Source organism: Aedes aegypti, chromosome 3 (assembly GCF_002204515.2).
Source record: "Aedes aegypti strain LVP_AGWG chromosome 3, AaegL5.0 Primary Assembly, whole genome shotgun sequence".
In the NCBI taxonomy this organism is placed as follows: domain Eukaryota; kingdom Metazoa; phylum Arthropoda; class Insecta; order Diptera; family Culicidae; genus Aedes; species Aedes aegypti.
Window position 1 is genome coordinate 156,840,871 of NC_035109.1, and position 13,009 is coordinate 156,853,879.

At 35.4% G+C, this 13,009-nt stretch overlaps 1 protein-coding gene across 1 annotated transcript in view; it reads right to left on the reverse strand.

Annotated features, from left to right (window-relative positions):
- Nucleotides 1-5,697: 5,697 nt before the first annotated feature.
- LOC5573051 (diamine acetyltransferase 2) overlaps nucleotides 5,698-13,009 on the reverse strand; it is a 34,904-nt gene continuing 27,592 nt past the window's right edge. Inside the window, exon 4 of the mRNA XM_021852914.1 lies at nucleotides 5,698-6,005. Within this exon, the coding sequence (XP_021708606.1) occupies nucleotides 5,912-6,005 (94 nt within the window). The 3' untranslated portion in view covers nucleotides 5,698-5,911. The remainder of the gene's footprint in view (nucleotides 6,006-13,009) is intronic.

Below are 13,009 nucleotides of genomic sequence, written 5' to 3' on the forward strand. Positions count from 1 at the left end.
AAAATCTGTTTGGTGGCTATTATCCAAAAATCCCATTTATTTTTTTTATAATTATCATAGCAATTTTTTTTACCCTGTCCTTCGGTTCAGAAAGGTGTATGGGCTCGTTCTGCCAACTCGGTCGAGGCAGATTTCTTGTGTGAGCAAGTTACAACATGGACGTTCTAAAGTGCCAGAATGAAGTGTTGCACAAGCACAAGCACTTGAAGATGGGATGGAAGGTCATTACTACGCGTTCGTGCTTAACTTCTGCTTCTATAAAAAGTAATTACAATAATCGACCCTTAGCTTAACTATCTAAATTAACAGTTACAAATACAATAATCGTTCTGAATTTACTAATATGTAGTCGCGTTAATTTTATCATAATGATCTTTTATCTACATCCGTCGAACCGTTCTGAATGGCCGTTGTGAGAATATCACCAAGAACTTCTCACGTGCAATAAAGCTGAATTGTCCTACATTGAAACATTAAGGTTTTCGCTCTTTTGGATTCATTTTTGTTGTTTATATAAGTTTTGTTGAGATGCCCTGAATGCCGCGCATAGCGTACATTGATCATTGCCTTGGAGTTTCTCGGAAGCTGCATGGAGATTGTTATCGTGGGAATCCAAAGAGCGAATTTTGTATGTTTTCATTGTAGGCTAATACAGCAATAAAGCATGTAACAATCACTAACATTTTTTCTTTCCTTATCCTTGCTTTCATATCTAACCCGCCATTACAACGAGAAAAAAATGCATCGGAGAGGAAAGACATGGCAGCGTGTTGGCCGACAAAAGATAAGTATCATATTTCTGTAAATATTCTTATTACTGATTGAAAGGTGAATCAGATCAACTAAATTTTTAACTAATATCGAACTTGTTCCACAGAGCTATTTACAAAACACCACACATAATCCCTCCTTTCCCAAATCCTTAGGCAAAACACTTCACTACCGCTATATGTATGACTGATTCCATGTTCTTTTGACCTTGCATCATTCATACGTATATTGGAAGTCTAGGGTAGAAGCAAAACTTAAAGAACCTCCTGGTCAAAGATGTTGCGTTGCCTACTTCCTAAACTCTAAAATCCTCGGTGTATTATGGAAGGTGTGAGTTTTTGAACTTATGCTGGAGACTTGGCCCCTGACCCCCTTGTACATCAATTCAGGGTGACCAGCGCACCGGGAAATCGGGAAAACCGGGAAAAAGCCGGGAATTTCGAATCACCGGGAGAAAACCGGGAAATATTCGGGAATTTCAATAGTCGGTACGGGGAAAATTTTTGCATACCAAGTAATGTTTTAACCAGCACGATCTATACCAGTGCTTCCCAAACTTTTTCAACTTTCGCCCCCTTGAGGCGAAATGTGAATGTGATTCACATATTTTAATTAAGCCGCTGTACGCCAGAAATTTCCTTGACTCGCATATCCATAGAATCATAATACAATAACTTTTATGTACATTTTAAAAATATTTTCTTATATATCGATAACCCACAGTTACTTCTTCTTCTTTCTGGCGTTACGTCCCAACTGGGACAAAGCCTGCTTCTCAGATTAGTGTTCTTATGAGCACTTCCACAGTTATTAACTGAGAGCTTTCTTTTGCCAAACTTACCATTTTCGCATTCGTATATCGTGTGGCAGGTACGATGAACTCTATGCCCTGGGAATCGAGGAAATTTCCTTTACGAAAAAGATCCTCGACCAGTGGGATTCGAACCCACGACCCTCAGCATGGTCATGCTGAAAAGCTGCGCGTTTGCCGCTACGGCTATCTGGCCTCACAGTTACTATGAATGATTTATTGGACTGTAATTTATAATATCGATTTTAACAATATCTTGCGTGCATTACAGGCTACTGAATCAGTCATTCCATATCTGCCGTTTCTAAAATTACTGCAATAATTTTTAGAAATTGTGAATAATAAATGTTTGATGTTTCTTGGAACGCATTTTATCCAATCCAAATACCCTGAAACATATATGAAAATCCAGAATGTTTTTCAACTCATTGTTCAATCAATTTTCTAAACACCAAGAAAACTCGATTTTTTTTTTCGCAAGTTCTGAAAGTTCAAATCTGACGCATCTCTTAAAATTCTTCAAATGTATTTTTAAAACACTTCTTAAAATACATTTAAAGAAATTACGTGTTTAGAATCGTTTTGGAACCGACTTTTGTTTGCTAAATTTTTCAAAATTTGTTTCTAAAATGATTTGTACCATAATAACTAATGAAAAAGAGTGCAACCGGAACATCAAAATGGGCACATTAGATTTTTTCGTTCCGTTCTAAAAAACTCATGATGTTAAAAAACCTGAATGCATCACACAATTATCAAGTGTTGTCTATCATAATTTGAAAATGATCATGATTAGAGATTATAACGGTTTAAGGTAAAATAGTCCTGGAAATAGTTAAGTTGGAATTGATTAACCATCAGATATGTGTCCTCCAAAGGTTATGAGTAATTATTTTCAAATGCTCCCGTGTTAGCTTTTTAGCCCCCTTTCTAGATTTTTCGCCCCCAAATTCTGTTTTACAAATTTTCGCCCACTTGAGCCTGAAAATCGCCCCAGGGGGGTGGATTCGGCCCACTTTGGGAATCACTGAATCTATACTTTAGTGGATTTTTACTAAAGTTTTTGAATTCGAATCCCAAGTTAGTCCAATAAAGCCAAGAACATATTTATTATTTTTATCAGAAATAATGAGAAAATGTTCTAGATTTGTGGGGATAAGACATAACAAAAATATATGCTGATGACCATGGAACGAAATGTTGAACAATTGATATAAGGTACCGTGGGGGTAAGTGGATACAGAAAAATCAATAGTCAACTTCATTATTATGTACAGCTCACGTGAATAATGTAATTCAAACTTTTTTTCTGTGGAGAACACATAAGGGACTAATATACTTCAAATCATCATTTATATAGATTTTCTGATATTTATGTATTGAGTATGAGAGACTTGAAAATTTGCGCCAAACGATCCACTTACTCCACAATAGTGGGGTAAGTGGATCACCACTAAAAAAAATCTATTCTTAAAACATATATGGTGTGATATGTACATTCAGAATGATATTGCTCTCGTTCTTGTTATTAGTGCTAGTTACGTCAATATTTGATACTTTAAAAATTAAAAAAGTGTCTTAATTATATGATTAAGTATATTAATACAGTAGTTCACACTAATTCGAACAAAAAAAAAACATTGTAGCTAGAATTATTTGGATAAATTCTTCTGTATATTTACAAAAGTTATACTGAAGTATTGTAGGAATTATTCCTAACGAAGTTTTTCGAAAAACACTGGTAGTTTAAAAATACTAGTTACATTTATGTTTGAGTAATAAACTGAAATCTCTTATTCTATTTATGAATGTATTTCTATATCCTGTCCAGAACAATTCATAGGTACGATATTATGTTTTCAAAAAGAAAATTTGTATATTTTGCTCTTTACAACTCAGCTTTAATAAACCACGAAAAGTTTTGTTAGTATTTTGAAATATTCATTCTCTTATATTTCTTGCACCAGAAATATTACATAAATTTTAGGTATATAATTCAAATTTTCTATAGTCAATTAGACAAATTAAAGCTAGTAATGAGAAAAAGTAAAAACAAAACAATATTTGCAAGTATTCAAACTTAATTCAAATTATCGTAAGCAGTCTGGCAATAAATTATAATAATACTTGATCCACTTACCCCACCCCATTAAAAAAGTGGGGGTAAAAATCACATATTTCATTGTGATTCATTCAATAAGAACTGAAATGTTCACCATGCGTTGAAAAAACTAGTAGAATTCGATTTAAGGCAGAGATACAATGGATTTTTGATTGACGGAAAACAATTTTGAAATTAATTGATATTTGCAGCCAACAAGTTTGCTTGTGTTAGTGTACGTGTAGTACCGAGTTTTTGTATTAGTATCAGTGTGGACGTAAGAACATAACCTAAAAACGATGCAATGGTGCAAAAACATTCAACATATTCAAGTATTTATGCTCAATATGGCAAATGATCCACTTACCCCACTGATACACTTCCCCCACGGTACCTTATTCATTTTTATGTCTACCAAACCTGTGACCGTTTAAAATTTAAACATTGATTCATTCAAAGATTGACTCGATCCCATAATATAAACAAGGGTCAATCTTTTTTTAGCACTGAACTTTTTCAAATTTTACGATTACCTAAAAATGACCGTCGTAAAATATCGTTTCATAGCGTTAGCGTAAAAATATCGTTTCATAGATTCAAACTGAAATTTAGCCAGAATCAGTATAAGCCCAGAAAATTTGAGATGCGCAGCAAAATAATCTGATTTCCTCTACCCTAATAGAAATGCTTTGGTTTAACAAAAAACTCGTACTTAAAAGTCGTTTTGAAATATTAAAAAAAATCGCAATAAATGTTTCTTAGCATGTCATTACCGGAATATTTTTGAAATATCGGAAAAAACCGGGAGAAACCGGGAGAAAACCGGGAATTTGAAATTGACTTTTCACTGGTCACCCTGATCAATCAAATAAAATAAAATGAAAAAAATTAGCATAAGCATAAATAACATCAGTTGGAGCGTCAGGCAGCTTAACTTGTCAAGGCTGGTTTCCATCATATGGGCTTATGGATTATGCCCTCCCATCGCGGCAAGGTCGCATAACCAAGGGAAGGATATTCAATTTTCTTTGTATTCATATTCAAGTTATACACAAAATATTACCCCATTTTGCAGTTTATTGATATGTTGATCAAAACTACAACATGACTCGAATTAGAGTCATTGATGTACTTTTTACTAGAATTTATCATATTGTTTTTATAATTTTAAATAGCGCCTAACATATCTAAAATAATAAAATAAAATTAATAATTAGGGCTTTGTTCTAATAGGAACATTATATGCTCATTTTAATAGGAAAAAATATGCCCATTTATGAGAAAAAATGGAGAGAAATTGACTAAAATTTGTGGTTTGGGATTTTTTTATGAATGTTATACCAACCAAGATTATATAGTTTTAAGATACGATGAACAACCGTACTACTTTAAAACTGGTTATTAGTTATTCGAATTTATTCAGTATTCGCAGAAATCATTCTCAGGAAAATTATATTAAAAATATGTACGTTACTGTTCCACTTACTAGATTTTATAACAACAAAAAAAAAAAAATGTAGTATTTTTCATAAATTTACCTAAATATATTTTCAATTATCCCTAGGATGGAATTGAATGAAAACAATTTATTTATTTTCCGCACAACAGATGACAACTATGACTTTCATATTGATAAAGTATTTCGATGTCGATTTATTTATCATTTATCGCTGAATTTATGATCTCGCCCTAAAAGCCATTGGTAACCGAGTGTGTAGCTCGTTTGTTTTTAAACCTCTTCATCGTAGCATTGTTAAATAACGGAAAAATCCATCCGTTTGCTCAGTAACAACAAGCTACACACATGGTTTCCGATGGATTTTAGGGCGAGATAAATAAGTTATGCTATGATAGTTTTTTTTCAACTTATTTTGAAAACAGTGCGCTGTAACGAATATATGTTTTGAGCCTCTGTACAGTATAAAATAGAAGACAATTATATTGGTAATATTGGTGGATTCCCTTGTGATTCAAAATGGCGATTTTCGGATGAAACAATACTCCCATAGTTAACATCAATTGCTCGCAAAGTTATCCATTTTGTTCCGCGTCAGGCGAAGAATTCCCACTGCTCAACTTCCGTCAGGTTTTGCGCACCATTGCGTGTAGAACTCCTTTGCCGGATTCACGCGAGCACGTGGAAATCGAACCGCGCACAGCCATTCTGCCGCGCATGTTTCACCATGTTCGAAACAGTAACTTCCATAGCCGAACTGCGATAGGCCGGTTTAACGTAGAGGTCCTCCAGGAAAGAACGACTTGCCTTGCCATGTCGAATACGCATAGAAGCAGATCGCGTAGCCAATCAACTGGGATTGAGGGCTGTGGAAAAAAAATGGAAATATTAGGCATGTAATGTATAGTACCGTAATTTCGGGTGAATTTGGATATCTTTTTGCAGTTTCCCATACCTGGTTTTGACAAAGCTATCAACAAAATAAATTCAGCAAAAATAGGACCACGCTGAACCACATAATCAACTAACCCGCTTTTTCTACAAAAATACTGATTTTAGTACTTAAATTTATCAAAAAGTTTATGAATGATCTCCTCTATTATAAATGAAACATATTCCTAATATCAACAATTTTTTCACAGGTTTTTTTTTAACACATGATTCAGAAACTTCCACAAACTAACAGATCGAGTTAAGTTAAGATAAACTACGCCAACAAAAAATATCAAAAAAGCAGATAACAAAAATATTAAATTTTTTGCAATAACTTATGATCTTGTCCTAAAAGCCATTGGTAATCGAGTGTGTAGCTCGTTGGGGATGGTAATAAATTATGTCACACGCCTAACTTTCGACTTTTTTCGACCACCTCCCCCACCTATCCCTCCCTTGTCACGCTTTTTGTATGGTCAAATAACATTTTTGTAAGGCTTGTCACGCTATGCCTGAACCCCCTCAATTCCCTTGAAGCGTGACATAAGTTGTGCTCGACCCCTTGTTTGTAAGTTCCAATGGTTACCAATGGCTCTTAGGTGAAATCATAATTAAGCGAGAAATGTTCAAATCTGCCTCGCTTCCAACCAATTGTTATTGGATCTTTGATCAAAGAATCATTTCAACCCTACTGATCAATTTCACACGATTTTACGGTATAAATGTATATGCTTGATGGAGACAAACTACGGGCCTAATTAAACATAGAATATTATGGGAATGATTTGTTTGATTGCTTGTCCAGTCCGAGAGGTTGCGTTCTTCTGAAGAGGCAGACAAGGGAAGGAAGAGAAAGATCGCTTAAGAAAGTTTATAATGTATGTTTAAATATGTTTAGTGATAAGATAAGCTTCGTTGGGCGATTGGCAGCCTATGTTTGCTTCAATTTTGTTGCCCCGAACTCGTGCAGCGTTTGTTATCACCAGCTGTGTGGTTTTCCGTCCAGTTGGGTAGGTACATAGTTCAGGCACAGACAAACGGACGTAATACTTGTAAACTTTAAAGAATAAGATTTGAAAAACAGATTCCCCATCACATTTTTAGAGCACGTTAGACTTAACTTGAAATACAACATATATTTGAGAGTGACTTTTCCAATAACGAGTTCGAAAGCATTAACGTTTTGATTAAAGTGAACTTCTTGACTAATTCCAATAATTGAATGAAACTCAAGAAAATTGATGAAACAGTTTCATGGTATCATCAGAAAACTTGTAGATTTTGTTAAGATGAACAAGTTTTCTTTATACACTCTTTGTGTAGGACTGTCATGTATTAAGATACATAGTTTTTAATTTTTCGTCAAAAATTTCAACAAAATTTATTTTCAAAAAAATTACTTAAGTTGTGTCTGACGTGTTGTGAAAATTTTCATACAAATCGGTCCATAAATAACTGAGATATAGTCAACCAAAGTGTGTAAATCTGAAAAAATTGCAAATATATTGTCCAATCACCTGCACCTCAACTAGAGACACGCCCTTTTATTTTTTTCGGGTTCGACGATTCACACTACCGCCTTCTGCAAGTCTTGTTCGTATTTCGTACATTCTGGCAATGCTATGGTGATGATTGTGTAAAAGAGGGCTTTCAAAGGAATTTGTTCCAAGTGTTACGTTTGTTTGTCTGTGATTCAGGGTTGATGAGTCTTCACAGGACTCTTTATTGCATACGATGACGATGGTGATGGGCAAATAAAGCAGCTAGTGGACAGCTTGGAGGAGTTGGAGTAGACTATTGCTTTGTTACATGGATGCATGTTGACCGGGAAATACAAATTATAGGGCTAGGATGCCACGACCAAATCAAAAGTCAATAAGAAACAGCGTTCGGGTGAGTGTAAGTCAGCACTTTCTATTCATTTTGTCCAGGTTCTTATAAGATGCTGGGCTTATAATTGGCAAAGTATGCAAAATATATGACTGCACGTATTGCCGAATTTCAGATAACTCGTCCAAGATAAATCGCTCATGCCAAAGTGGTGGAAATCCTTTGAAAATTACATGCCTTTTGGCCGTAACAGCGTTCTTCTTGAATTTGGAGGCCCGAAAAATGAACCATTTCATTTGTACGAACTCAGTCTTCAAAAAATCTCACTCCAAGAGCTACTGAGATTCAAAATCACCAGACCAAGATTCGTTTCACGCGCATTTTTTGTTCAAATCCCGCAACACGATGCTCCCCTGACCGTTATTATCAGAAAAAAATCTCCATCAAATCTGTGCTCACCAGCCGATTTCTATAGCCAAGCTGCATGTCTGGGCAAAATTTTGAAAAATCGTAGGGCCCGTTTTGGAGTTAGGCCCTTTTGAATGTGTAAGTTCACTAATTCTAAAGATATCCGAGATATTCAAACGAATTTTCATTGGCCGTGATTATCAGGATAGATATAATATTAAAATTTGAATCAAAGTTGGATTATATAGTTATTTGTAAATTCTGGGGAGAGTTTTGACTGAGAAGATAGACGAAATTTGGAGTTACGTCCTTTTGGAAGCGTAACCATTGAAAACACTTATTTCCAATAGATTAATTATGTATTCTTATACCTTAATGTTTTCAATGGAACATTGCACTTATATGCCGCCAAAGTATCTCACAATCAACTGATTTTCCATAGGCTCAAGTGTTTTAAGGCATTACGGAGCTAATTTCATCATGTAACCAAATTAGTTCTTGTAACACAATATTCTGGATAGCTTGGTTAACCCATGTACTCACGATTCAGTTTATTTTACATGCAATTATAGTTACCTGTTGTACATTGAAGCGAAGTATACGTCAAGGAATACTTTACGAGTTAAGTTTTCGGTTATGGATAGCATTGTATGGAATAAAATAAAATTAACAACGTAGAAAGCAGCGATACAAAATGTAAGAAAACAATGCAAAGTTTAGAACATCCGTTATTATTTTGTTTAATGGAGTTCAAAATTGTAGCATTTATAGAGCTTAAATGTTTGTCTTTGTCAATTTGGAAAACTTTGTGAGGCTCCCAAAGTATGCTTTTTTTCGTTTGTGATTAGTCATAGCAGCTCTTTACTTCACAAGCACAGTCTGCGATCGAAAACAAATAAAAGTGTACATGGAAATCTTTAGATTGTGTAGGATTGAAACCATATTCTGGTATATAGTCCAGCAGGTAATCAACAGGGTCACAGAACATTTTACGATTTTCCGGTAATCCTAATTGGAATTTACGTAAAGTCCATGATCAACTCTGTTATAACCATATTTTATATATTTTTTCAAAATTTTACCCCTTGACTTTGAATTCCATTACCCCGAATACCCAAAGACCATCTTCGCAAGTTCCAGTTTCTAGAATGGCATTACTTCGAATTCCATTCTCACGGGACAATGTCATACAAGGTAATTATATATCCGGGACAATAGCATTCAGTGTAATAGTGCGTTCAGGGTGATGACACTCGGGTTAATGAAACTTCTCAAGAGAGTTTGATTTTCAAGGGAGACATATAACATAAAGCTCTGAAAGTGTTATGATTTTAAATTCAATAAAACCAAATAATAACGATTTTTTCTTACTTTCTTAAGCATATTTCAAGTACTGAGGCTTTGTTCACGACATACCATGAGAATGGACTGTTTGATTTATACAATTCTTTCACTATTGTATTTATACAGATCTCTTACGTGTTTGTGAAATCGAAAAGACCGAGAAACTCAATGGTAAAATTGTAGATTTTTAAAAAATATAAATGTAGTAATGTATGCTACAACTGATCACAAAACTATTGACAGTGGTCTAGAGTTCTATCAGGTCCGTCACACTCGGCCTCAGATTGAGTACCACTTCTAGTACTGCATTTGGTCCTTCGGTAGTGCAAAAGGTACCCAAGTTTGACAGATTGCAGTACACTTTTTTCACGGCATTCTAGATTACCTTATCAGCCATAAAATTTTGGGCAACTGCAAGGGACATGGAGGTCTTTAATGTGTCTTTGGTTCTATAGTTTGGTCAATTGTGCATTACTCAGCAATTGAAGTTTATGCTCTGGGGCAGTACAAAATTAGCCGCAATAGCCGGTAGCTTCTGCTTCCTCTTATTGGCGTTACGTTCCAACTGGGACAGAGCCTGCTTTTCTACTTAGTGCTCAATAAGCACCTCCACAATTATTAACTGAGAGCTTTCTTTGCCAGAGTTGCCATTGTTGCATCGTGGGGCAGGTACGAACATACTCTATGCCCAGGGAAGTCAAGGAAATTTTCATTACGAAAAGATCCTGGACCGACCAGGAATTGAACCCAATCACCTCCAGCATGGCTTTACTTTGTAGTCGCGGACTCTAACCACTTGGTTAGGGAAGGCCCAAGGTAGCTAGTTGGGTCATAACAATATTTTATGAATAATAATAACACGAAAATTGCTTCGTAGTGCCTTACAGCGCTTGAGCCTTTGAAAAAATAATCAATTGTGAAATACTTTGGCGACATATAAGTGCAATGTTGCATTGAAAACATTTGAACATGCATAACGGAATGCCTGCCTAAAAGAATACCTAATTAGTCTATTGGAAATTAGTGTTTTAAATGGTTACACTTCCAAAAGGACGTAACTCCAAATTTCGTCTATCCTCTCATTCAAAACTACTCTCAGTAGTTACAAATAACTATATAAACCAACTTTGATTCAAATTTTAATGTTATATCTATTCTGATAATCACGGCCAATAAAAACTCGTTTAAATATCTCAGATTTTCTTAGAATTAGTGGACTTACGCATTCAAAAGGGCGTAACTTCAAAACGGGCCCTACGATTTTTTTAAAATTTTGCCCAGACATGCAGCTTGGCTATAGAAATCGACTGGTGAGCACAGATTTGATGGAGATTTTTTTCTGATAATAACGGTCAGGGGAGCACCGTGCGCAATGCAATGCAATGAATCACGCCACGTGTATGAAAGTATTCAATCCCAGGATTCAATCCTTGATCGATTGTTTGCCGGTAAAATTAATCGAGTTAGCATCGATATTTTCTTTAGATTTCATTGAAATTTTTTTTTGATACTTGGAAAGCTTCCAAAAGTTTTCAATGGTTCCAGTGAGCGGGATGTCTTCCTACACATTTTGGTAGCATTTTGACCTGTATGTAATGAATGTTCAACTAGAACGGACTATTCCTCTAAAACAGACAATGATTGAGATGTAATCAGGAATTTTAAAATGGATTCTCGAGAAAGCATATCTAGATTTAGCAAAAATAGTGCAGTGACGGTCAAATCGTTGACTGAATTTATTTCATCAAGAGTGGACATGACTGACAGTAGTTCCAACAAACTTGCAGTACACTGCAGTGGTTGCATACAATTATTAGACATTTCACACGACGGAAACATTGCCTTCCTTACTGCTTCCCGTTCAGCAGGTTTCGTTTGTCCTAGTCCCCTTTGAAATGGGAAATGTTCATGGTCTAGATGAGGAGCATTTTATTTTCATCCGAATGATTGGCTGTGAGCTCAATGACAAGGATTCAATCCCGGGCCTTCAATCATAGCACAAATCACGCCCGCTGAGATCGAAAAATAAGGATTCAAAATTATCCAACTCATTAAGATGGATTCAAAGCATGCTTGTTTAAATCTGGGAATAGAAGGGTGCTCTTAGAAGACTATAATAGACTATATCGAAAATTCATAGAGGACAGGTATGGAAGAAGTGAGAACTATTATTTCAAAAAATAAAAAATGTGAAAGTCTCTGGCGATTACCTAAGTTATTATAAGTTATTATAAGAGAGCTGCACCTACCTGTGGGTAGTTTGGCCCAATAAGCTAAATTTGGGCAAATGCATTATTCTCAAGCTTGGGTTGAATGAACTCAATTTTGCGTTGAATCAAACCAAATTTTAGTATTCTTATAGCTTTTAAGGCGAAGTACTTAATGGAGGCCTTGGAAATTTAGCCAAATTTGGGTTATTGGGCTCAACTACGGTTTTGCGTTGAAACAGATTCGAGTAGATCCATGTTGCCGTGTAGATGATTTGTAGCCAATTATGGATCGGAAAGCTGTAATAGTCCAATAAACTTGCCCAATTAAGAGCCTCGAAATTGAAAATTTAGATACCACTGCTCTCAAGTTCGTACCAGTCTTCTAAGAGCATCCTTCTATGGGTCTCTGCATTGTTTTGAATTTGTATGAGGTTTTGACGTTTACTGGCCTTATTGTTTACTAATTTTATGAAGGAGTGAAAGAGTGAGACTAATTTCTGTGCTGTGCGGCACAGCCTGTGCCCCATTCCCAGATTTAAGGCTAAGTAGCCCGTCATTCGTTTTGGCTGCGATGATGACTTTACAGCTTGCATTTCAAAGTGGTAAAACTAAGTCTTGATAGTTCAAATTGATTTGAAAAAGTATCGCTGTATGCGCTAACATGCATAACGTATGCTGATACTTTTTCAGCTGTGTCAGTGCAAAACCAACTAAATTTCATCGTATCGAAATCTGGAGATGAATTAGCAACAATCATCAACGACGCGTACAAATTTCAATGACGGCCTACTTCGCCTTAAACAAGCATGCTAAAGAAAATATTGATGCTAACTCGATCAATTTTACCGGCAAACAATCGATCAAGGATTGAATCCTCTCATACACGTGGCGTGATTCATTGCATGCCGGGATTTTGAACAAAACATGCACGTGAACTACACTTTTTTATATTAAACTTTGGGAGGGATTATTAGAGTATGTTTAAAACTACAATGAACTTTAACACTTCACTTTTTGCAAAAAAAAAAAAAAAAATAAAATACTAAAATCACTAAGGTGAGCAAATACCTTTAAACTCTAATATGTGTTGCTTATCTTGACAGATAGGCCTATTTCGTCTGCGACTTACAGACTTCTTCAGTGTC